The sequence below is a fragment of the Bos taurus genome, chromosome 15, assembly GCF_002263795.3.
Source record: "Bos taurus isolate L1 Dominette 01449 registration number 42190680 breed Hereford chromosome 15, ARS-UCD2.0, whole genome shotgun sequence".
NCBI classification, from domain to species: Eukaryota; Metazoa; Chordata; class Mammalia; order Artiodactyla; family Bovidae; genus Bos; species Bos taurus.
This window is the reverse complement of record NC_037342.1, coordinates 78063251-78090936: the sequence shown is the minus strand read 5'-3', so window position 1 is coordinate 78090936 and position 27686 is coordinate 78063251. Positions and strand designations below refer to the sequence as shown.

At 40.0% G+C, this 27686-nt stretch overlaps 1 protein-coding gene and 2 pseudogenes across 1 annotated transcript; all 3 read left to right on the top strand.

Annotated features, from left to right (window-relative positions):
- Window positions 6943–7864, top strand: OR4C5P (olfactory receptor family 4 subfamily C member 5, pseudogene; annotated as a pseudogene).
- On the top strand, window positions 15451–16346 carry OR4C189P (olfactory receptor family 4 subfamily C member 189, pseudogene; annotated as a pseudogene).
- Window positions 23946–24872, top strand: OR4C3 (olfactory receptor family 4 subfamily C member 3). The gene has a single exon (NM_001390194.1). It carries the CDS (start codon window positions 23946–23948, stop codon window positions 24870–24872), a length of 927 nt encoding a protein of 308 aa, NP_001377123.1.
- Window positions 24873–27686: the final 2814 nt, after the last annotated feature.

Sequence of the window (27686 nt, the reverse complement as noted above, 5' to 3'; positions counted from 1 at the left end):
AAGATGAACCCAGGAAGACCATATAAGCATAACCATCCCCGGATCACAGAAGCTGTGTGGTGTGTTTTTGTTTTGTTTTGTTTTGTTTTGTTTTTTTTCTTGACACCATGCACTCAAACTCTTAAAGATCAGCCTTCACTTGTATTCCAGTTAAAAGTAGGGTAAACTGGGCCTGTCATTCATGGCTGACTTCCAGGAGGAAGAGAGTTTTGAGCCAGTCTACTGCTGCTAAGTCTCTTCAGTCGTGTCCAACTCTGTGTGATCCCGTAGATGGCAGCCCACCAGGCTCCCCCATCCCTGGGATTCTCCCAGTCTGAACAGTAGTAAAATGCAGAAGCCAAAGTAGGCTGGCTGCCAGGTGTGGGACAGCCACGCACAACACACAGATATCACTGCCCTCATGGTGCTGACTTCAGTGTTTTGTTTTGGGCACTTTGTTTTGTCTTTTCATTTTTTATGGGCTTCCCAGGTGGCTCAGTGGTTAAGAATCTGCCTGCCAATGTAGGAGATGTGGGTTCGATCCCTGGCTGGGGAAGATACCCTGAAGGAGGAAACGGCAACCCATTCTAGTATTCCTGCCAGGAAAATCCCATGGACAGAGGAACCTGGCGTGCTACAGTCCATGGGGCTACAAAGAGTCAGAGACGACTGAGTGCCTGATCACCCAAAATATATTTAACATAATACTTATCATCAAAATAATTTTTTGAATTTCATTATTTTTTTAAATTTTCATTAGAGTATAATTCATTTTAGTATTGTGTTAGTTTTGGGTGTTCAACAAAGTAAATCAGTTATTATATACACATACATACACTCTTTTTTTTTTTTTAATTCGTTTCTCATATAGACCATTACAGAATTTTGAGTACTTCCTTATGCTTTGTAGCAGATTCTTATTAGTTATCTGTTTCATATATAGTAGTGTGCCTATGTCAATCTCAGTCTCCCAAATTAAAAAAATTTTTTTTTTACTTTACAATATTGTATTAGTTTTGCCATACATCAACATGAATCCGCCACGAGTGTACACGTGTTCCCAACCCTGAACCCCCCTCCCTCCTCCCTCCCTGTACCATCCTTCTGGGTCGTCCCAGTGCACCAGCCCCAAACATCATGTATCCTGCATCCTGCATCAAACCTGGACTGGCGATTCGTTTCTTATATGATATTATACATGTTTCAATGCCATTCTCCCAAATCATCCTACCCTCTCCCTCTCCCACAGAGTCCAAAAGACTGTTCTATACATCACTGTCTCTTTTGCTGTCTCACATACCGGGTTATCGTTACCATCTTTCTAAATTCCATCAGAGAAAGCAGTGGCACCCCTCTCCAGTTCTCTTGCCTGGAAAATCCCATGGATGGAGGAGCCTGGAAGGCTGCAGTCCATGGGGTTGCTGAGGGTCAGATATGACTAAGCGACTTCACTTTCACTTTTCACTTTCATGCATTGGAGAAGGAAATGGCAACCCACTCCAGTGTTCTTGCCTGGAGAATCCCAGGGACGGGGGAGCCTAGTGGGCTGCTGTCTATGTGGTCGCAGAGTCAGACACAACTGAAGCGACTTAGCAGCAGCAGCATACTATATTAGTGTTTTTCTTTCTGGCTTACTTCACTCTGTATAATAGGCTCCAGTTTCATCCACCTCATTAGAACTGATTCAAATGCATTCTTTTTAATGGCTAATGCTCCATTGTGTATATGTACCACAGCTTTCTTATCCATTCATCTGCTGATGGACATCTAGGTTGCTTCCATGTCCTGGCTATTATAAATAGTGCTGCGATGAACATTGGGGTACACGTGTCTCTTTCAATTCTGGTTTCCTCGGTGTCTATGCCCAGAAGTGGGATTGCTGGATCATAAGGCCGTTCTATTTCCAGTTTTTTAAGGAATCTCCACACTGTTCTCCATAGTGGCTGTACTAGTTTGCATTCCCACCAACAGTGTAAGAGGGTTCCCTTTTCTCCACACACTCTCCAGCATTTATTGCTTGTAGACTTTTAGATTGCAGCCATTCTAACTGGTGTGAAATGATACCTCATAGTGGTTTTGATTTGCATTTCTCTGATAATGAGTGATGTTGAGCATCTTTTCATGTGTTTGTTAGCCATCTATATGTCTTCTTTGGAGAAATGTCTATTTAGTTCTTTGGTCCATTTTTTGATTGGGTCGTTTATTTTTCTGGAATTGAGCTGCAGGAGTTGCTTGTGGTTTTGAGTCTCCAAAACATTTGGATCCAGACTCCTAGGAATCAAAGAAGATATCTATAGGCTGAGCACAAGCTTAGTTAGAAAAAAATTTGAAAGAGCTAACCTCAGGGAATTGCTACTTCAAATCAACTTTTATTTGTTGCTGATTTTATAGTGTTTGCAATTCCTAATTTTTCTACTTTAACCAGTGTGATATTTCCAGGGCTTTAAGTCAGGATAGATCTCAGGTCAAGTGGCTCTTTTTAATACACTTCATCTGGGCACAAGAAGGACTGACAAATCTATAGTAAGATGGCATAAATGGAAATTTCCTCCAATGGTTAGGCTTTTTCCCATCACTTTCTTTTGAAGCCTAACACTTCGGAAGGTATCAGACTAAAGAAATTTGTTATCTGAGCAGAGATGTGTGTGCCTCACTCACATAACGATATGAGCCAATAAAGCAAACCTAAAACCCAGTCCATGAACTCAGCATTATTTAGGAATTCTCTTTCAGCAGTCATTTTCAAACCATTAAGTAAGGGAAAGGAAATTTCCATTTAAGATAAAAAGTGAGTAAACCTTTAAAGCAGCAATTGTTGGTGGGTCAACGATCGCTACCCCCAGGCAAATTATGCTCTACAAGTAACACCTTGTTATGAAATGAGCATGTCACTTATTTCCCAAAAGCATCTGGAGAGGTAAGCACAACCTGTGGTTTCTTTATCACATTTTCTCAAAGTGATACTTTGTTGTTGCTGTTCAGTCATCATGTCCAACTCTTTGCGACCCCATGGACTGCAGCACGCCAGTCTTCTCTGTCCTTCAACATCTCCCAGAAAGTGCCCAAGTTCATGTCCATTGAATCCGGTGATGCCAACCATCTCATACTAGGGTATTCAAATTACAGGTGAATTAGGTTTAAACACTTCAGTATTCATGCCTGGAGAATCCTGTGGACGGAGGAGTCTGGTGGGCTGCTGTCCATGGGGTCGCACAGAGTCAGACACGACTGAAGCAATTTAGCATGCATGCATGCATTGGAGAAGGAAATGGCAGCCCACTCCAGCACTCTTGCCTGGAAAATCCCAGGGACAGAGGAGACTGGTGGGCTGCCGTCTATAGGGTCGCATAGAGTCAGACACGACTGAAGCGACTTAGCAGCAGCAGCAGTAGGTTTAAACATCCATTTCTATTGTCACAGACTTTTATAAATAGTGACCAACATACTGAGAAAAGGAGTCAGAATACTCTCTTTTATTAAATTATTTTTCTTATTATAAAGGTAATATATTCTCTTTGTAGGAAATTCAGATCAGAAAAATTTAAAAAGAATACAAAATTTATCTTAAATCCATAATCCAAATAAGCATTATTAGTCTTTAGAGCATTTCTTTTAGGTACTTTTTTATATTTATATGTCATTTTGGACTGCTTAGATCATAATAAAGAAGTTGTCTAGTACCTTGTGTTTTCTGCTTAATATTATGTTGGAAGAATTTTTTCACACCATGAATTTTTCTTGTAAATAACCTCTATGTTCACCTGATATTTCATAACTATAATTTGCTTAATTTTTCCTCTTTATGTAGATATTTGAATTGTTTTCACTTTTTCATTATCTTACAAAATATGAAATATAGCCTGTATGCACAGTTTTTGTCCATAATCTTTATACAGAATAGATTCTGAAGAATAAGGAGTACTGGATCAAGGGGATGACCAATTATAAAGCTCTTATTATACAAAGTCAAACTTCTTTCCAGAGTATTTACATCAACACAGTACTAATATAATTATCATAAAGTTCTGCTCATTTTCCAATTTAAAGTATTTCACTGTTTTTAAATTGCTTTTCCTTGATGGCTTATGAAATAGGGATTTTTTTTAAGGGATCTAATGTTTTTTCTAAGAATTTTCTTTTTATTAAAAAGTTTTGTTAATTTTTATAATTGTGTAGGTAGAACATTTTTTTGTAAAAACTACATCTATGATAATAGTTATCTATCATACTTGTTGCAAAGAGTTTTCCAATGTGTTCTATACCTTTATGTAGTTAAATCTGTTCGCTTTGTCCTAGTTTTTATACCACTGAATTTGCTTAAAATGCTCTTCCCCACCTAGATATATATATATATATATTTGTATATATATATATATGTATATATATCAAATTCTTTTGATTTTCTGTTTTTGAAGAAATCTGCTTTATTGAAAGTCTTTAATGCATGCTACCCTTTTTTCTCTATCTCATTTTCTTTTTATTTGGTGATGGCATAAAAGATAAGCTTTATTTGAAAAATATCTATTCAGTTGTTAAAAAATCTTTTATGAACTACACATAATATTTCTTCAAATTTTCTTTAAAAATAACGCCCTTTTACAGTTTGACCATATTTGCCTCTTACTGAGCTTGTCTGCTCATTTATTTCATTCATTTTTTAATATAAAGTTATTTATTTTAATTTGAGGCTAATTACTTTACAATATTGTAGTGGTTTTTGCCATACATTGACATGAATCTGCCACAGGTGTACACATGTTCCCCATCCTGAACCCCCTCCCACGTCCCTCCCCATCCCATCCCTCTGGGTCATCCCAGTGCACCAGCCCTGAGCACCCTGTCTCATGCATCGAACCTGGACTGGCAATCCGTTTCACATACAACAGTATACATGTTTCAATGCCATTCTCCCAAATCATCCCACCCTCTAAAAAAAATTTGAATTCATTTATAGTCTACTAGTTTTCTATTATTTAATATATTGATTTCTGCAGTCAACTCTTTCTGAATACAATTAGTTGCTTTTCTAACCTCTTGAGTTGATTACTTAATTCACTTATTTTTCTCTCTTTATTTGTGTTCTTTCTAAATACTAACTATAATAATCAAGTATTTCAAGGATAAGAATAATGATATGTCTGTTTCTTCACTTTTATACTCATCAAAAATTTGGAATATGTGGAAAGTTATGCATTTTACTTTTAGCATAGCATGTTGACCTATATAATAATAATATTCTTCAATTCCTCCATACCATCTGTTATTTTTCTTAATTTGTATATGAGAAAGTTTAGATGTAGTAAGACTAAGGTCGGTACATAACATCACATAGCTGCTAATCAGTGGAAACAGAATTTAGGAATACCTGACTGCACAGAAGCACATGCTGGTAAACAAATTGTAATGCTTGTTTCCTTGCCTTAAAAGTACCTGTGTTCTAAAGAGGTCTAGAGAATTTTTCATAGTCTTCCCTAAACAGCTTGATTTGCAAAATTCTTCTGAAACCTAAACATGATAAAAATTCTCTAACTATAAAGAAAGCTAAGCGCCGAAGAATTGATGCTTTTGAACTGTGGTGTTGGAGAAGACTCTTGAGAGTCCCCTGGATTGCAAGGAGATCCAACCAGTCCATCCTAAAGGAGATCAGTGCTGGGTGTTCATTGGAAGGACTGATGTTGAAGCTGAAACTCCAATACTTTGGCCACCTCATGTGAAGAGATGACTCACTGGAAAAGACCCTGATGCTGGGAAAGATTGAGGGCAGGAGGAGAAGGGGATGATAGAAGATGATATGGTTGCATGGCATCACTGACTCAGTGGACATGGGTTTGGGTAGACTCTGGGTGTTGGTGATGGACAGGGAGGCCTGCGTGCTGCGGTTCATGGGGTCACAAAGAGTTGGACACGACTGAGTGATTGAACTGAACTGAGTGAATCATAATGTTTCAAATAAAGCTGGGGGATATTGCATTGCATTGTGCTATTTTATCCTCTTCAGAATAATCTTTTTTCTTCTTGTGTGATGGTATCTTAGAAAGTTTTATTTGAATGTAATATAAATTCACAAATCTAACCGCTAGTTATACTTCAAAAGTGAAAGTGAAGTTGCTCAGTCATGTCCGACTCTTTGTGACCCCATGGACTGTAGCCCACCAGGTTCCTCTGTCCATTGGATTCTCCAGATAGGAATACTGGAGTGTGTTGTCATTTCTTTCTCCAGGGGATCTTCCCTAGCCAGGGATTGAACCAGGGCCTCCTGCATTGCAGGTGGATTCTTTACCACCTGAGCCACCAGGGAAACCCTCAGTTATACCTTGTTAAGAAGTATACCTTAGGTAAAGAAGCTATACCTTACTGGAGCCTTAAGGATTCAATCAGTTCAGCTTTTTCTGAGGTGCAACTACATTACCCCTAATTTTGAGTTGAATTTACCCGATGTTTTATATTCACCCTGAAACAAGTTAAAAGTAAGAATAATAAATTCTGCAGCTTAACCTCATCAACACAAGTGACTAGAGAAGGGAAACAAGGGAGTAAATTCTCATGAACTCAAGCCTCTGCTCCTTTGTATGGGTTCTCTTTTTATTCCTCTTTTCCTACAGGAGAAAATACATGAGCATTTTGGGGGGAATACCCATCAATGTACAATTATAGAAAGATGACTGAATGTCAACAGTGATAAAACTGTGGTTGTGTATATGAATGTGTATGTGCATGTGTGGGTGAGTGGGAGTGTGTGTGTGTGAGAGAGAGAAGACAGTTATGTGTTCATTTTGTGGCTAATAATAATATGGCCCAACTTTAAGTCTTGGGCTTATCTACTTGATGTTTTTATCAGTCTTACAAAAAATAATTCTGAGAAAACTTACTAAGATTGGTCTAAATTGATCCTCACAATTGTGATCCCTGTGCTATTCTCAGAGAAATCAGTTATCTGAACACCAGACTGGATTCAAGGAGCAAATGAAGAATGTGACGGAATTCCTCCTGTTTGGCCTGACACAGAACGCAGATGTACAGAAACTCTTGTTCGCTCTGTTTACCCTCCTCTACTTTCTCACTGTGGCAGGCAACCTACTCATCATTGTGACAGTCACCACTAGCAGAGCCTTAGGTTCCCCCATGTATTTATTCCTGTCTTTCTCGTCCTTCATAGACCGCTGCTGCTCTTCTACCATGGCACCCCAAATGATATTTGACTTACGTGCTCAAAAGAAACCATCTCCTTCGGTGGGTGTATGACTCAGCTCTTTGCAGAGCATTTCTTCGGAGGAGTTGAGATCATCTTGCTCACGGTGATGGCCTATGACCGCTTTGTGGCTATCTGCAAGCCCCTGCATACGCCATCACAATGAACAGGCAAGTGTGTGGCCTCCTGGTGGCCATGGCCTGGGCTGGAGGATTTCTTCATGCTCTGATTCAAATTCTTTTTATAGTCTGGTTGCCCAACTGTGGTCCCAGCATCATTGACCATTTCATCTGTGACCTTTTCCTTCTGCTGAAATTCTCCTGCATGGACACTCACATCTTTGGTCTTTTTGTTGCTGCCAACAGTGGGCTGATGTGTATGCTCATCTTTTCCATTGTTATCACCTTCTATGTGCTCATCCTTTGCTCTCTAAGAACACGCGGCAACACTGCAGAACAGCAGAGAGCGCTCTCCACTTGCGCCTCCCATGTTACTGCAGTGGTCCTGTTCTTTGTACCCTGTACATTTGCGTACCTTCGGCCCACGATCACCTTCCCTATTGATAAAGCAGTGGCTGTGTTTTATACCATGGTAACACCCATATTAAACCCTTTCATCTACACCCTCAGAAACTCAGAGGTGAAAAATGCCATGAAGAAGCTCTGGAGCCAAAGAGTAACCTTGGGTAACAATTTTTGTGAGTAGACAAGATAAAACAAAATCTATTCATATCTTAAGAACAAGTGTGACTAATAGAAAGGATAATGATTTTGAAGTTAAAAGGTATGACTTTAAGGATATTATTCACCCCTTGCTTTCTGGACTCTTTAATGATTCATCTTTCATAAAATGTCACAATTTGATTAAATGATGACTAAATTTCTTCAATTAGAAATTCCTTTGCTTCTACAAATTACTACTAATCAAGGGGACATTGTTTTAAAAAAATTATTACTTTTTAATTTTATTTTTTCAGGTTTTTTTTGTGGGTTTTTTTTTTTTTTTTTTTTTTTTTTTTTTTGCTACACTGAGTCTTCGTTGTTGCACACAGGGCTTTCTCTGGTAGCAGTGAGTGAGGGCTTCTCTCTAGTTGAGGTGCTCGGGCTTCTCACTGCAGCTGCTTCTCTAATTTCAGAGCATGGGCTTTAGGTGTGAGGGCTTCAGCAGTCGTGGTGCCTGGGCTTTTGTAGTTGTGGCACACGGGTTTAGTTGCTTCTCAGCATGTGGGATCTTCCCGGATCAGAGATTGAACCCATATCCCCTGCAGTGGCAGGTGGATTCTTAACTGCTTGACCACCAGGGAAGCCCCCAAAGGGGCATTGTTAATCAACTTAAAGAATCACAGAGGCTGGAAAAACTTTGAGTTACTGTATTCAGTAGAAGCATTCTCTGTAAAGCTTCAGATATAGAGTGTATAACCAATAGGCCAAATAATTAAAATATCTAAACAATAAGTCCTAACAACCAAATATTTTTTTAATGACGTTTTAGTCCAAAGTACTGTAGGCAAGGTAGAGCTATTATTGTGAGAGATAATGACCAATGAGAAAAGAATGAGTTTTGAGAAATGAGAGTGACATAAAGACAGGACTCATTTCAAAATTAGTACCAAGTGCTGCACAATTCCAGGGGCACCCTTTACAGTGTAATCTGGGCTCTTCTCAAAATGAATTATTTTCTATGTCTAAAGCTAAGAAAGGATATAAAATTCTTCCAGGCACAACTGTAGAGCCATCTTGCACACAATTTCCCAGGCAGTGTTTTGTGGAGCACTGTTTTTGTAAAATATATTCAAAATAGTTTTGGGGGGCACCAATTTGTGCTTTAGCTAATGGATAGAGAAGTATCCAGTACAAACAAAAATTAACTTGGTGATAGGTGAGTAATCAAGTCAGAAAGTGTGCACATTCAAATTTGAATGGGAAATTTTAGACCAATTGCAAACCAATGAGATGGAAAATCATGTGAGATATAGACAGAGTGCAAGTTCAGGATTCATTTGTTGCACAGCAAAATGGTCCTATCCTGACTAGTTACATTGAACCATTTCATCTTTTAAAAGATTTATAAATATCAAGGAGAGAAAAGGTTTCCATCACTTTTGCAATTATCTTCATTCTCTAAGCACAGAATGAATAAATGTCCATCTTTACAGAACCAAGTCTAAATAGAGCATTTTCTTCAGTGTAATGCATTACATTAACTGAAGTTTCTAAACCAGAAATTCATACACCATCATGTCTTTCCCTCCACCAGAGATATAAGGCGATCTTGAAGAAAATTATTAACTAGCTATTGCTGCTCAGTCAGTCAGGTCTGACTATTTGTGAACCCAAGGGCTGACTGTAGCCCTCCAGGCTCCTCTGTCAGTGGGTTTTCCAGGTAAGAATACTTAAGTGGATGGCCATTTCTTCCTCCAGGGGATCTTCCCCAACCCAGGGATCTAACCTGAGTCTCCTGCAGCTCCTGCATTGGCAGTCAGATTCTTTACCATTGAGCCACCTGGGAAGCCCATTATTAACTAGGAAGGAGCGCCAACAAAAATTTCATCTCTAACGTGAACCATATCTTCAAAACTTGTTAAGCAAATGTTCTGGCTGTTCCAAACAGTTCCTTCTTCCAACACATTCTTTTTAGTATATGTTCTAAATTTTCACTGATTTCCTATAAACTTTATCCCCACAAAATGTCCATGTATCTCAGGAGGATGCTATGCTCCCCACTTCTCAGGAAAAACCAGGACCAAAACAGAATCTTTCTCTTAATCTCAAGCCTCCTCATCAATAATTGTATCCATATCACCTTTTAGCCCTCTGTTGCAAGCTATTAATAGATATGCAAGGGTTCCTATTTAGTTTTAATGTAGCTATATGTGTTCTGCATGCAACTGCCTTCTCTCTTCTTAGAAATCTTAGTTTGTTAACTATCAAAATTTTAACCTTTGGTCATTAATCTTTATGCTCTAACCAAACCGCCATTCACATGCAATCTGGGGTCAAAACAAGGAAATAGTACCTTTGGCTCCAATCTATGTGATCACTTAAATCCCTTCTCAGTTATTCCTAACCTCATCCCTACTCTTCCTTCTCCCACCAAATTCTCATTATTAGCTTATTTCCCTTTCTAATAATCCTTCCTTCTATAAATTAGGAGACAAGCTCTTCCTATTGAATTCTCAATCTCTTTGCATGATTTCACCGTTCTATCAACTACCAGATTACACTCAAATTGTCCTTGTTGTTTTTCAGTCACCAAGTCATGCCCCCCTCTTTGAGGCCCTATGGACTGACCTGAAGTATGCCTGGCCTCCTTGTCCCTCACTATCTCTCAGAGTGTCTCTGGGTCTTGATAAATCTAAGGGATTGGGTCCCAGAAGAAAAAAAAATAAGAATGATAACAAAAGCAGTTTCCTTCTGATCTTCTCAAAATCAATGATCAATCAGAATTGTAGTTATTCTGTGTCGTTGCTAGGAAGTTCCCACTATGGGTCAGTCATCCTGTGTCTGCTGGCATCCTCCTCCCAGGACAAAACCCCAACCAGTCAAGCTGATGGAATCCATGTTCTACATATGTGAATAAGTGTTTCTCTAAATTCCCAAGGACTCTGACATTTTCCCCAAAGACAGTTTTTCAATAGGGCATTGTTCTTTGGGTAGGGAGCATAACCATTCCTGCTCCTGATCAATTCCTTAGGTAGAGGAACAACCTGAACCCAAAATGCCCAGTTAATTACATCACTCCAGATAATTCCTGACAAGGTTGCAATCAACTCCACATCAGAGTCTGAAAAAGAGGAAACAGAAGCAAAGTTCTCCTACTTACAGTGCTTTTTTTCATTTTTATACAGGGGTATTCTACAAAGAAGTTTGACTGAGTGTGATTTTCTCAGTCACTTCTGGACAGAAGCATAATCCTTTACTTTATGTCCTCAAGATTCCCCATCATAGAGTAGGAAGCAAACTGCTATTCTCCCAAACAGATTATGATATATTGACACCTGGATTGTCATGAAAAAAAAAGTTATATAATGATGACTAGGACGTGGGGGGGGGGAGGAATGATAAATTATTATTTAATGAATATGGAGTTTCAGTCTGAGAAGGTGAAACATTATGAAGATGATTGGTGAGGTGTTTGTACAACAATGTGAAGGTATTTAATGCCACTCAAGTGTGTACTTGGGTGTGAGAGTTGGACTGTGAAGAAGGCTGAGCGCCGAAGAATTGATGCTTTTGAACTGTGGTGTTGGAGAAGACTCTTGAGAGCCCCTTGGACTGCAAGGAGATCCAACCAGTCCATTCTAAAGAAGATAAGTCCTGAGTGTTCTTTGGAAGGACTGATGCTAAAGCTGAAACTCCAGTACTTTGGCCACCTCATGGGAAGAGTTGACTCATTGGAAAAGACTCTGATGCTGGGAGGGATTGGGGGCAGGAGGAGAAGGGGACAACAGAGGATGAGATGGCTGGATGGCATCACTGACTCGATGGACGTGAGTCTGAGTGAACTCCGGGAGTTGGTGATGGACAAGGAGGCCTGGCGTGCTGCGATTCATGGGGTCGCAAAGAGTCGGACACTTTGCAACTGAACTGAACTGAAGTGTATACTTAAAATGGTAAATTTCATTCTATACATATTTTATGACAATTAAAAAAAAATCAGAGAGTGGGCCAGACTGAGAGTGAGGGTGACCGCTAACAGAAGCAACATCATTAACTGTCAAGAACATGAAAGCATTGCTTCTCTCTCTGCTCTGAATTTCAGGAATGCATCAGTTTGGTTTAAAGTTAAAGGTAGGTGAGAAAGAAAGATGACTCTGTGCAGTTCCAGCCAGCTCTTCACTCGAAGCTGAGGGAGAGAAGACTATAGTGGAGTGTCCTTTTTGTAGTTTCTATTCTTTCCCTCTGGATGTCTCTATACACGAGTGCTTGGCTGAGCGTGACTTTTTTCAAAGTTTACTCTGAGAAAGCATGGAGAGCAGTAAAATCGCTATACATCCCAGTGGTTCCCTCTGTGTGTGGCAAAGCTACAAGCTCTATAATACATCATGAGGCTGTCACCTAGGTACTCATCCCAGAGATAGTTATTATGTTCATGGCTTTTAAATTACTCGAGGTCTGGGAGCTGGGAACCTGCTAGTTAAGTCTCCTCGGTCAGTCACTAATAAACATGTCACAATGTCTGAGGGTAATCTGGCCCAGACTGGCATTTCTACTCTCAGGGTAACCATATAGTACCAAACACTCATGTTTTCAGAGAGAAATCCATTCTCTGAACTCTGACCTATGCCTAAAACCACCCCATATATCCTTTGGCAAGGTCACCAACGTCAAAATGAGCAACAAAATCCTAATATCAAGCTTTGCTCTTATCTTACCTAAGTTTCATTCTAAACTATAGCCAGAAGTGTGTGTGTGAGTCAGTCATGTCTGACTCTTTGTAACCTCATAGACTGTCACCCACAAGTCTCCTCTGTCCATGGAATTCTCCACACAAGAATACTGGAGTGGATAGCCATTCCCTTCTCCAGGGGACCTTCCCAACCCAAGGATCAACAACATCTCCTGCATTGCAGGCAGATTCTTTACCACCTGAGCCACCAGGGAAGCCCATAGCCAGAAGTATATTTTTAACCAAAGCTCAACTGCATTTCTAAAGCTGGTCTCTAATGTTGTTTGTGAGAGTCAAACAGGAGCAAAAAAAAAGTCCGTGGCTGATGCTTTAGCAAAGATTCCAACAGAGCCAATTACTAATCCTCTGAGGACTTGGGAGATTGATGTATTACCAAACCCTGAGCTTTTTTGAAAGTCTATTTAAACATTTCTCTAGAGTCAATGAAGAAAGAATTACAAACAAGGGCCTTGAAGTAAATAACAGCCACAGAGCCATGCATCAACAAGGTGAAGATCTGTTTGGGAGACCCTGCTCCCAAGGTTAGTATGAGTTAGAAGAATGGATTAAATCAGGAATAAAAGGAGTTCAATCCCTGGGTTAGGAAGATCCCCTGGAGAAGGAAATGGCAACCCACTCTAGTATTCTTGTCTGGAGAATTCCATGGATAGAGGAGCCTGGTGGGCTACAATCCATGGGGCCACAAAGAGTTGAACACAACTAAGTGACTAATACTTTCACTTTCACATACATTCTACAATTTCATATGCAAGTTTCTTCTTACTTTGAAGAATCAAATTTGAATAATTTGATGTATACATTTGAATAATATATGTTTTGAAGATGCATTTATAATCTCATAAGAATCCTGGAAAGTGAGTTAAAATTAAATCTGAAAGCTATCAAAGTTTCCTAATTCAAACAGCTTGTTTTCTGAGTAAATCCAGAAAATGGGAGAGTTGTCTAGAGACATAAGAATTCTACTGTCCTCCTTGTTAGTTGACAGTCTATTTGCAGCTGTGGGGCAAACGCCTGGTGGGAAGAAAGCGATGTCTGGATTTAATCTACAAACTGAGGAATCCACAACCAACTGATCCAAGTTAGTGATAGCTAATTCTCTTCCCCAAAATTTAAGATGGTTAACTTAGCCAATTTCATTTCACTGAAATAATATTTGTGGTTAGATTCTGTAAATTGAAACTTAGCCTTTCTCTCTAAAAATGAATTTGGACACAATGATGTGAAAATGTCAATAGAAAATACTGTATGGAATGTTCCCAGCCAAGATGCTGTTGAGAATCACTAAAGTCACTTTTACAAGATTGGGATTAACATTTATGTCTCAGCACCCTACTCCAGTACTCTTGCCTGGAAAATCCCATGGACGGAGGAGCCTGGTGGGCTGCAGTTCATGAGGTCGCACAGAGTTGGACACGACTGAAGCAACTTAGTAGTAGTAGTAAGTAGGTTGATCCTGAAGATCTCTGTAATTATTAAAAATTATTTCCTCTTTTCATGATTTCCATGCCACCACATTGAAGTATTTGTGAGTTAAATCTTTGAAGAATGATTGGCCATCATTGGAGTCATGGAGAGAGAAAAACAGCTGAGGCATAAGCTTTCCTGAAAACTCTAAACTATCTTACTTCATCTTTATTGAAACCTCCAAGATCATGATGCTGAGTTCTGTGCCCAGAAATTTTTGAGGAAAAAAATATGTAGTTATGTTTTTGGCAAGCATTAGGGAAAGAAGAGAGAAAGAAAGATAACAAATAAAATAGCTTATGATCTTGGTTACAACAATGTGTAGTCTATCTTGAAAACCTATATACAGTCTCACTCCCCAGGAAAAGAATGCATTCTTATATATATTCAATATTTTTACATTAATGTAAAAATGTAATGTAATTTAAGTAATGAAAATTTCAAGTTCATCTTAATTGATAAAAACTTATTCCAAAAGGGGAAATTGTATTATTTCAGGTGGTCCTGATATTTTTGTCTGGTCAATAGGAAACAGGAAAACTTCTTGACTTACATCATTTCATAGCAAAATGTGAGTAGGGTAATATAACTAATCCAGAGCATTATTCTATATGCAGTGAAAGAACAATTACACAGAAAGCTCATTTCAGAAATATTGAGGACTTTTCAGGGAACTTTGCACCACTTACATGTTCACATTCGAAGATGTGGAAAGAGTGAGCATAACTATCTTGTTGGGCCAGACACAACATCCAGGGCCGCTGAGTGAATGCTGCTCAAAGAGCTGTTATAAAGAGAGTTTCTTGGCATTTTGAGCGACAAAAACTCCATCTGCAGCTCTGTCTGTGTGTGTGCATGTGTGTTAATTCAAAAAAAAAGGAATAACAGGTCACAGAACACAGCTGGTATAGAGTAAGGTTTGATTGGTACTTTTCATGTCTGATACAAAGTTAATTTTTAAAATATTGTGTCCATATACCTATGAATATTCATTTCAATAGACAAGCATTAATATAACTTTATAAAGAATTGTCAATGAAATCTGTCCCCCAGAGTAAAAAAAGGCTATCTGTGAGACATTCAGAGCTAAAAAGAAAATTTAGAAGTTAACTGCATGTCAATATTCATAAAAAATATCTTGCTTTTATTGTGGTATTTGTAAGGTATTGTCACAATATATTTAAATTATATGAATCAGGAGAGATTTAAACTCCTCCCATTCTTCTTTACAACTCTCTGTGAAATATCAGAGATAAGTGAAGGGAGTAGCTCCACCAGTCCCAGGGACCCAGGCTAAAGAGATGATGAAATTTTTTCCATAGAATTTAAAATATCATCACTCAGAAATATTGTAATCTTTCCAGATCAACTATGTGCGTACAACTCAAGATGAACTGAGGGAAAGGATGAGCAACATAACAGAATTCCTCCTACTGGGCCTGACCCAGAATCCAGGACTGCAGACACTCTTATTTGCTGTGTTTCTGATCATCTACTTGATCACATTGGCAGGTAACCTGCTCATCTCCATCACCGTCTTCACCAGCCCAGCCCTCGGTTCTCCCATGTACTATTTTCTGTCCTATTTGTCCATGATAGATGCTTTCTATTCTTCCTCCATAGCACCCAAGTTGATCTTTGACTTGGTCTCTGGAAAGAACACCATTTCCTTCAGTGGCTGCATGACTCAGGTCTTTGCTGAACATTTCTTTGCTGGAGCCGAGATTGTCTTGTTAACTGTCATGGCCTATGACCGCTATGTGGCCATCTGTAAGCCCCTGCACTACCTGACCATCATGAGTCGACCCATGTGTGCTCTCCTGGTTGGAATGGCTGGGGCGTTAGGCTTTCTCCATGGAGGGATCCAGATTTTGTTCATGGTTCAGTTACCATTCTGTGGCCCCAATGTCATTGACCATTTTATGTGTGATTTAATACCTCTCCTGGAGCTAGCCTGCACGGACACTCACCCTCTGGGGCCCCTGATTTCTGCCAACAGTGGGTCACTGTGTCTGCTAACTTTCCTAATGCTGGTTGCTTCCTATGTTGTCATCCTGCGCTCCCTGAGGACTCACAGCTCTGAAGGGCATCGCAAAGCCCTGTCCACCTGTGCCTCTCATGTCACAGTTTCATCCTGTTCTTTGTACCTTGTTCGTTCCTCTACCTAAGACCCACGACCTCCTTCCCCATTGACAAAGCTGTGACTGTGTTTTGCACCATAGTAACTCCTATGCTGAACCCTTTAATCTACACCCTGAGAAATGCAGAAGTGAAAAATGTCATGAAGAAGCTCTGGGACAAATAATGAAAACTAGTGATGAATAAATCTTGTGTGGAGTATTTAGGCAAGATTTCTCCCCTTCTTAATTGACTGAACTGGGATGATTCTCCTGTCTGGATCAATTTTCTCTAGGGGCTCATACATTGTAAGCCAGGGTTGATATTCAGAAGGCATAGTACACTCAGTGCTGAGAGCCCACGATAGTCTTAGGAGGTCATAAAATGTTTTAATTTCTTTTACAACAGAAAGAAAGAAATTAATATAATCTAAATGCAGCTTAGATTATAGTCATCTATACAACCATGCAGTCAGAAAAGATAATTTTTAACATTTTCATGGAGGAGAAGGCCCAAGAGGAAGAAAGTACCAAAGGTCCACAAAAGTCATAATGTTGCCCTGAGTGTGGGTATGAAACAGATCAACAGCAATATTCTTGAACACTCGTTATACCCAGCACCATAGCTAGAATGAAGTTTTACTTTAAAAGAGGGAAGACAACTACAAATGAAAAAAGGACAGAACAGTAGGAAATAAGCTTTCAAAAAGTACATTTATACACTTTTTCTGATCTTTCTAAGTTTGAGAGGTTTATAAATAAAGTAAAGACAGCAATAAAAAGAAATTTTTACTTATCACAATCCCAAACAGATGGCATTTGCACACAAAAGTACTTTTTGAAAATTACACTTCATCATTCCTTGTAGTATACAAGAGTTTACAAAAAGAATTAGAATTGGATGGCATAAAATAAACATAGTTCATAAAGTCTATAGAGCTAAGGCAGAAAATATCTATACATTAAAGTCTGGTTTTAGACACAGACAAAGGAAAAGAAGATTCTCAAGACAAAACAGTGGTTATAGGAAATTTCCAGTGATTTAAGAACAAGTCATGGAACTGTCATGGAACAGCACAAAATCACAAATCTGAGCTAGAGTAAAGAATCCATACCATGTATGTAATGAAATTCTAAGAGATTCAAAAATAGAGATTAAGAGCTTTGGACAAAGTAGACTTAATTTCTCTTATTGTCTCCAGCATTAATTATTCGAGTAAATGTTAGCAAATTGTTTCATCTATTTTTTTCATCTTTAATAAAAAAAAAAAAAAAAAAGAATTTCCCAGGTGGCTCAGTAGTAAAGAATCTGCCTGCCAAGTAGGAGACACGGGTTCGATCCCTGGGTTTGGAAGATCCGCTGGAGAAGGAGGACTTGGCAACTCACTCTAGTGTTCTTGCCTGAGAAATTCTATGGACTGAGAAGCTTGGTGGGCTACAGTCTGTGGGGCCGCAAAGAGTCAGGCACAACATCACAGCTAAGAAACAACAACAAATAGGAAAATAACATTACATGCTTCCTTAAATTGTGCAGATTAAATGATTTCAAGAGGAAAACTGAGTCAGCTAAAAATTAACAAAAATTGCTTAGACTTCGTTTCAACTTTCAGAGATTCCACAAGAGCATAAACTATGCTGGGGACAGTGGTTCCTAACAGAGGAGCCCAAGAGCATCGCTACCATTATTCACTAACCAGGACAGCAGGGAGACCAAACGTCCATCCCAGCCTCACTTCACTCCAAAATGTGTCATCTCAGCCAATAAAAAGTTCTCTGAATGTTGAGAGCGAGTGCCTCACCAACTCCCTATTCTGGGATTAAACTCCATTTAAATATCTCTGTAGTGACAAATGGGAGAGCCTGTGGGATCAGCTATGAGATGTTTGAAAGTGAAAGTCACTCAGTCATGTCTGACTCTTTGCGATCCCATGGACTATACAGTTCATGGTATTCTCCAGGCCAGAATACTGGAGTGAGTAGCCAGTTTCCTCCTCCAGAGGATCTTCCCAACCCAGCAATCGAACCCATGTGTCCCACATTGCAGGTGGCTTCTTTATCGGCTAAACCACCAGAGAAGCCCAAGAATACCAGAGTGGGGAGCCTATCCCTTCTCCAGTGGATCTTTCCAACCCAGGAATCAAACCGGGGTCTCCTGCGTTGCAGGCGGATTCTTTACCAGCTGAGCTACGAGGGAAGCTTGAGCAGCATCTATTTCAGAAGCTCTCGCTGATAATGGATCCTTTTATCCTGTTTCCATCCTCTAGAAGAAAGAGAAAAAGGAAGCGTTCAGTTGGAAAGACGAAGAGATCAATTTCTGTACAGAGTTTGTGATTTATGGGGAAGACTTCAGAAACTTGTTTTCAGGAGGGTTCCCAACCAGGAATTTGAACATAAGGTGATGCCAGCATTGCATTTCTAATGTTCTTAAGATCTTATTGTCAGGTTAGCTCTCACTGTATTTATAAAGGCTTTAAACAATAGATACTTTGCCATAATCTCCTATGAGTGAGTATTTTGAAAATATATATATATATATAAGCAACTGTGTATTTAAAAACTCAAAATTATCTTTTAAACATCTAGTGGTAGTTCGCAAGAAACATGGAATGTCACAGGATGATGTAGAAAGAAGGCTGATGATGGTGATGATGATACTGGTAACGCTGGTGACAATAGCTGTTTACTGAGCCCTTTCTGTGAATAAAGTCTTGACCTGAGCACTCATTCTGTGTGTTTGGGAGGCAACAGATTTCTGACCTTAATTTATGACTTTAAGTCTCAAGCCGAGAAAACCTCTGTCTAAAATATTTCTTTATTTGAACATAATGGTGAACCTACCCTTGCTGCCGCTGCTGCTAAGTCGCTTCAGTCGTGTCTGACTCTATGCGACCCCAGAGACGGCAGCCCACCAGGCTCCCCCGTCCCTGGGATTCTCCAGGCAAGAACACTGGAGTGGGGTGCCATTTCCTTCTCCAATGCATGAAAGTGAAAAGTGAAAGTGAAGTTGCTCAGTTGTGTCTGACTCTTAGCGACCCCATGGACTGCAACCCACTAGGCTCCTCCATCCATGGGATTTTCCAGGCAAGAGTACTGGAGTGGGGTGCCATTGCCTTCTCCGGAACCTACCCTTAGGATGGGGTAAACATCAAAAAATCAATGCTAGTGTAAAAAACATAATTATGACAGCTTTTTCTATTTGTGTGTTTACTCTGTGCAAGGAGCTTTTCTTTTGCTATTTAATTCTTATTAAAGCCCAGTAAGTACAGTAATTTGAGAAGGCAATGGCACCCCACTCCAGTACTCTTGCCTAGAAAATCCCATGGATGGAGGAGCATGGTAGGCTGCAGTCCATGGGGTTGCTAAGAGTCGGACATGACTGAGCGACTTCACTTTCCCTTTTCACTTTCACACATTGGAGAAGGAAATGGCAACCCACTCCAGTGTTCTTCCCTGGAGAATCCCAGGGATGGGGGAGCCTGGTGGGCTGCCGTCTATGGGGTCGCACAGAGTCGGACATGACTGAAGCGACTTAGCAGCAGCAGCAAGTACAGTAATATTGATATTTACCTAACATTGTTGTATGTAATATATGGCCTCCCCGATGGCTCAGTGATAAAGAATCGCATGTAATGCAGGAGACTTGGGTTCAATCCCTGGGTTGGGAAAATCCCCTGGAGAAAGAAATGGCAAACCACTCCAGTATTCCTGCCTGGAGAATTCCATAGACAGAGGACCTGTGGATTACAGTCCATGGGGTCGCAAAGAGTCAGACACAACTTAAGGAGTAAACGACAAAGGATACTATATGTGAAAGCGCTTAGGACCTGCACTTAGAACACGAAGATGATCAATAAACGCGATTAATTTTTGTCCTTGTTGTCCAGTCATCAATTTTCCTAAAGACACTAACCCTCCAATATCTGTTCCTGAAATATCCTAACTCCCTTTTCCTCCTGACAACTTGTGGACTCTCTCTAGATGCTAGAAGGACACTAGGCACTTTTAGGAAGTAAGGTGAAAGTCTCTTCCTTGTGAGACCAAAACTGCATTCAAAGGGACTAATTAATGATGGCACCACAGTGTTCTAACCTATGAATGAGGCAAAAACCAAGCCCCAGAACTGTTTCAGCAAGTGATGCTGTGGGGAGAGGATTAGCCTTCAGAGAAACCTCGCAGTGATAATCGCATGTTATCACGCCCACCTTATAAGTCACCCTTTTCAGTGGCAAGAGAAAGATTTTCTGAGACCACGTTGATGAGCATTGTTAGTGGAAAGCAGAGACGACAAGCCAGCTATTTTGTTTTGAGGCTTTTCTCCCTAAGCTGAGCCACAGCATTTTTTTGGCTTCTCAATGATAGAGAAAGCAGATACTGGATTATCTACTATTATCTGTTATATACTGTTCTCTACTGATTGGTGGTGGTGACACTGGAAAGCACAGAGGAGTGCCGAGTGGCCTGGGTTCCAGCTGCACCTCCACCACGGACCATCAGTCCAACTTTGGACCATCTGCTCCTCATCTGAGTCTTAAACCCACCACCTTTAATACAGAGACAACTGGAAAAGGTGATTTGTAATGCCGTAGGGTTTTTCAGGAAATAAGAGGGAAATGGATAATGGAACAAATTCTCAGCTGCTTGTGAATGAGTGATGCCCTTTGGAATTCTCTCCTAATACTAGTCTAAGAAACTTGCAGCTCAGATGCATTCCTGCAATCAATAGCACGTCCCCAGTGTGAGATCTGCCTAAATGAGAAAAGCAATTTTAATCTCACGCAGGAGTTTAGGCACATGAAACAGTGATATTTGGGTTGATATGCTTGGAGCTGGTCTAGGTGACCCTTCAATAACTCGCCCAGGTCCACTATTTCATGATGTTAGGATGTAAAAGAACAAAAACAAAGACAAAACTCCTGACGACATACTCGTGTCCTCAGATCCAGTGAATGTAACTTGCTGTCCGTGGCACTGATGACAGTGACTTCAGCGATACCATTGCTGGAGTGGGTGTCATATCCAGGCTCTGTACAAACACTTGATATGCACTGTTTTCATGACTGCTGTTTGCAGACTCAGGGTGTAGCAGTACTCTTATTTTTCATTTTATAGATAAGAACACTGAGGCTTTGAGAAATTGCCCATGATTACACGGAAAATAAATGGTACTGGGAATACTCAAACTTAAGTGAGTTTATGTGTCAGGATACTATGGTGAAGCCCACAGACTCTATAGCAGAACTGCCTGGGCCCAAGTCTTAACTCTGCAACTTATTGGCTGACTATGCTTCTATAAGTTTCTAAATGTGTTTCTCACTTTCTTCCTCTGAAGAAATGAGAAGAAAAGTAATAATCTATCTTGTGGGGATGTTATGAGGATTAAATGAGCTTATATATTTAAAGCTCTTAGGACAGTGTTTGCAAAGACTAAGTGTTATACAGATGGCACTTATCACTGCTATTTGTGCTCTTGGCCATAATGTTCTCCTCTGAAAAGTTCATAATCAGATTTGTTTCCTGCATAAACTGCATTTGCCTTTGTAACCACGCTTAGAAAGAAAGTGTGCAGCTTCCTGATCAATACAAGAATCTTCTCTCCAGCACTTCTTATATTTGCATGTCTCTTCCTCTGACACTCAGTGACTCTCCTTTCATTCATATCATACTGAGCATAAAATCTTCAGCAAGTTGGGAGATTTAGTTACTTTAAGAAGATTTATGTTTCCAGGAAAATTCTGAAAGAGATGGGAATACCAGACCACCTGATCTGCTTCTTGAGAAATCTGTATGCAGGTCAGGAAGCAACAGTTAGAACTGGACATGGAACAACAGACTGGTTCCAAATAGGAAAAGGAGTACATCAAGGCTGTATATTGTCACCCTGTTTATTTAACTTCTATGCAGAGTACATCATGAAAAGCGCTGGGCTGGAAGAAGCACAAGCTGGAATCAAGATTGCCAGAAGAAATATCAATAACCTCAGATATGCAGATGACACCACCCTTCTGACAGAAAGTGAAGAGGAACTAAAAAGCCTCTTGATGAAAGTGAAAGTGGAGACTGAAAAAGTTGGCTTAAAGCTCAACATTCAGAAAACGAAGATCATGGCATCCGATCCCATCACTTCATGGGAAATAGATGGGGAAACAGTGGAAACAGTGTCAGATTTTATTTTTCTGGGCTCCAAAATCACTACAGATGGTGACTGCAGCCATGAAATTAAAAGACGCTTACTCCTTGGAAGGAAAGTTACGACCAACCTAGATAGCATATTCAAAAGCAGAGACATTACTTTGCCAACAAAGGTCCGTCTAGTCAAGGCTATGGTTTTTCCTGTGGTCATGTATGGATGTGAGAGTTGGACTGTGAAGAAGGCTGAGAGCCAAAATATTGATGCTTTTGAACTGTGGTGTTGGAGAAGACTCTTGAGAGTCCCTTGGACTGCAAGGAGATCCAACAAGTCCATTCTGAAGGAGATCAGCCCTGGGATTTCTTTGGAAGGAATGATGCTAACTAAAGCTGAAACTCCAGTACTTTGGCCACCTCATGTGAAGAGTTGACTCATTGGAAAAGACTCTGATGCTGGGAGGGATTGGGGGCAGGAGGAGAAGGGGACCACAGAGGATGAGATGGCTGGATGGCATCACTGACTCGATGGACGTGAGTCTGAGTGAACTCCAGGAGTTGGTGATGGACAGGGAGGCCTGGCGTGCTGCGGTTCATGGGTCACAAAGAGTCGGACACGACTGAGCAAGTGATCTGACCTGATCTGATCTGATATTTCCAGGAAAATAATAGATGGTTGGTGGGTGCGATGAGTGACAGTTTTTGTTTAATCAAAACTTAGAATAGCGCAAACATTTCTTTAATGTAATTAGGAGAATAAAGCATGAGTAGGAATATTTTGTCAGATGAGATTCTAATTTACAAGGACATTGGTTAAGACAGAATATCTCTTCTTCCTCCTCCTGTAGCTTCCTTTATGTAGTGAATAGGCAGATAATCATTTAATAGAATCTTTCACTGCTGGTCACTTTTAATTTTTTAACTTTGACTCATCCCTGTCGATTGTAGAAGGACTGGAAGCCTTTAACTAGAAGGATTTCACCAGGTCCAGAGAAAGTAAAGCCCAGACATACATATAGTGTGTACAGCAAGGGGGAAGAGTAATTTAACTTCTTATACGTGATACTGCCCGCAGCTCAGGCAGAAGTGGGAGCAAATGAACAAGGAGAAACAGAGAACTTGGGCGTCTCCAGCTGCAACCAAGTCAGTGTCTCCCTACTCTACTTCAGTTTGCTTTGCATCAATTTCTGTTACTATTGGAAGCACAACAGAAAATGTAGCAAACCTCATTGCAAGGAAAAAGAGTTAATTCAAAGGGTATGAACTATGCATGCAGAGATTTCAGAAGATCCTAAGTATGCATGGGTTTCTTGAGAGCCATTGTATTCATGTGGAACCCTGCTGAAAACTGTCAGAGATGTTTTCTGGTCAAATTAGAAAATCGATGTCCACCGAATGTTCCATTTAACAAAATAAATTCTAGATAATTGAATAATTATTTTCATATAATAACTTAGATATCTATTGCCCAGTGATGCTAAAGTTAACAGACATGCTTACATTTTGTGCTTAACAGGATGAATCGGTACACAAGTTTTGGAACAGAAAGGGTTAAGAGGGAATGAAGAGAAGTGGGTTTGGATAAACGAAATCTTGTAACATTTTGTGTCTCTCTTGACTTTATAGGCAATGCTGTGCTTGCATCCTCAGTGTCCTTGGACTCTATGGAAATACCACACAACATCACAGAATTTTTCATGCTGGGACTTTCACAGAACCCAGAAGTGCAAAGAGCTCTCTTTGTGGCCTTTTTGACCATATATGGGATCACAGTTTGTGGCAATATTCTCATTGTGATCACCATCACCTGTAATCCCACGCTGGATTCCCCTATGTATTTTTTCCTGGCCAACCTGTCCTTTATTGATACCTGTTATTCTTCTTCTATGGCCCCTAGACTCATAGCTGACTCCTTGTATGAGGGGAGAGCCATCTCCTATGAGGGTTGCATGGCTCAGCTCTTTGGAGCTCATTTTTTTGGAGGTGCTGAGATCATCCTGCTCACAGTGATGGCCTATGACCGCTACGTGGCCATCTGCAAGCCCCTGCACTACACGGCCATCATGACCAGGCATCTCTGTGCCCTGCTGGTGGGGCTGGCTTGGCTGGGGGGCTTCCTGCATTCCCTGGTTCAGCTCCTGCTGGTCCTGCAGTTGCCCTTCTGCGGGCCTAATGTGATCAATCACTTTGTCTGTGACTTGTACCCCTTGCTGGAACTTGCCTGCACTGACACCTATGTCATCGGCCTGCTGGTGGTGGCCAACAGTGGCGTGATCTGCCTGTTGAACTTCCTCCTGCTGGCTGCCTCCTACCTGGTCATCCTGTGCTCCTTGAGGTCCCACAGCGCAGAGGGGAGGCGCAGGGCCCTCTCCAGCTGCGGGGCCCACTTCACGGTTGTTGCCTTGTTCTTCGTGCCCTGTATGTTTACTTATGTGCGGCCGTCATCTAATTTATCTATAGACAAAAACATGGCAGTATTTTATGGTATCCTGACTCCCATGTTGAATCCACTCATTTACACTCTGAGAAATGAAGAGGTAAAGAATGCCTTGACAAAGTTCTTCACACAGCAAGATCTTAAATGTAGCTAATAAGTTGGAAAGTAGGAAATAAAATGGCTTTATTTTGGAAAGTGGAACAAACCAAAACCTGTTACTTATTGCCATATACATCTTAATCCATCTTATCCATTCCTTCACCGTCACAGACTTCATTGATTTACTTAGACTTTCATATGAATTGCCTAATTTGATAATAAAACAACTATATGAAATGCATATGGCATGAATGATTATTATTCCTGTTTTAGAAATGAAGAAACCATATCTACAGATGTGGTTAATTGATTCATTAAAATTATCTAGCTTTGAACTGCCTGAAACAAAACTCAGAATCAGTTATTTTTGATCCGTCTTACCGATCTTTAAATGGCAACCTATGCTGACATCATTGGAGTCTGTATGATAATCAGTTGAGTTATAGAAATGAGAGGCAAAACCCTAAAAGCAAATAACTTCACTCATCGCCATATGTAGGTAGTCTGCGTGCATACAAGTCTGGCTTCTCTTCCTTCTCATCACCATTTACGGCATCAGCAGCACAGCTGCTACGATACAGCAGAGGGAAGGTCTCAGTTCTGGAGACAGATCAACCTGAGTTGAGTCTCAGTTCCCACACTTCTTCATGGCACAACTAGAGGCAAGTGGCAAAGCTTTATAAGCCTCTGGTGCTTGTCTTGAAAATAGACACAAATGTGTCCAAAGCAGTATCATAGGAATTAAATTAGACAATCTATGTAAAGTTTTTCATCCAATTTACGGCACATATGGCCCCCTAAATTTAGCTGCTATTTCTACTTCAACCTTCTGTAACCTTCCATAAAGAGGCTGCTTTCTTTCACTTTTCTATATCTATTTAAAGTTTGAAACACATACTTCATTTAGAACAGACTGGCTTATTTTTCTGCCAATGATGGAAATTGACGTTTCCTTATATATTTACTGACTCTGTTTCAAACTCTGAGGGATCCTAGTGTTCTGGAGTTTAAAACATGCATCCATATTCATTTTATTCCTTTCCTGGAATGAGAGGAATGAAACTCTGACCACATTCATCCCTATAATTTACAATAAGCTTATATCTTGTTTGACAAATGATTTGTAATTCACTGTGCCACAAATATCCATTTTTTACACTAAAAAAGGAAAAACCAAAAAACTAGAAATTAGTATGGAAAAATAATTTTCCTTCTACAGGTATTCAAAATCAGTCTCCAAGAACCATTAAGTTCAGAGATAATTAGGAAATAGTTATTGCTTTACCCTGAACTTCTATGCATAACAAAAACAACAGTTGCCGAATTCTTAGGCAAAATATTGTCTTTCTTAACTTTACCACATTTTGATGATGTAGTTAATAATAGCTAAGTATAGCAGACCTTGAGCCTTTACCAATTCATTTTTGCTGTTAGATTATAAAAATATAATTGAGCTAATTTTCCAATTAACTACAAAATATGAAATCATTGGGAGGGTTAGTAAAAAGTTGCCAAGCCAGCTTCAGGAAGCTTTCTAGAAAAGAATACTTTTGAAATTCAAAAAGCACTTTTATTTTTATTACAGTTAAAATAGCAAATAGCCAAAAGGACTGATGTAGTGCCCTCTTGTTTTTTGTTGTTCAAGTCGTGATTAACAGCAGCTCAACCATCTTATAAATACTGCTCATTTTTGAAAAATTTCAACCTGTTGGAATAAACACATCAGTAAATACCACCAGAAGTTTTCTAGATGATTTATAAATTATTGCTGATCTTGTTTACAAAGGAAGTGTTATCTCCAAGACTATGTAAAATATTTTTCCTCCTAAACACATATCTCTTTTAGAATTTAGAAAATAAGACTGGCAACACACACACACATGTGTGTGTAAATCCACTTATAAGCCCACTACCTAAAGGTAATCACCATCAACAATTTGGTAACTATCCTTTTAATCATCATCATCTTTTTCTTCTCTTCCACTTATTCCTTCAGCTATTTCTACAAACTTGGTTAAGCTTCTACCATTCTAAAAGTTACTCTCTGGGACTAAATTGTTTCTTTGTTTAGTTTACAAGGCATCTTAGGCAAACAAGCATTTCTGATCCTCAGTTTGCGCATCCAGCAATGGGCAGTTTAGGGGACTTCCCTGAGGATCCAGAGGCTAAGACTCCACGTTCCTATTGCAGGGGGCCAGATTCAGTCCCTGGTCAGGGAACTAAGATACCACAACAAAGCCTGAAAGCCACAGCTACTGAGCCCTAGGGCTCTAGTGCCCATAGGCCAGGACTAGAGAAGCCCATGTGCCTGAAGCAAGACCCAGTGCAGTTCAGTTCAGTCACTCAGTTGTGTACAACTCTTTGTGACCCCATGGATTGCAGTACGCCAGGCTTCCTTGTCCATCACCAACTCCCGGAGTTCACCCAAACTCATGTTTATAAGGTTGGTGATACCATCCAACCATCTTATCCTCTGTCATCCCCTTCTCCTCCTGCCCTCAATCTTTCCCAGCATCACCGTCTTTTCAAACGAGTCAGTTCTTCACATCAGGTGGCCAAAGTATTGGAGCTTCACCTTCAGCATCAGTCCTTCCAATGAACATTCAGGACTGATTTCCTTTAGGATGGACTGGTTGGATCTCCTTGCAGTCCAAGGGACTCTCAAGAGTCTTCTCCAACACCAGAGTTCAAAAGCATTAATTCTTCTGCACTCAGCTTTCTTTATAGTCCAACTCTCACATCCATACATGACTACTGGAAAAACCATAGCTTTGAGCAGATGGACCTTTGTTGGCAAAGTAATGTCTCTGCTTTTAAATATGCTGTCTTGGTTGGTAATAGCTTTTCTTCCAAGGAGCAAGCGTCTTTT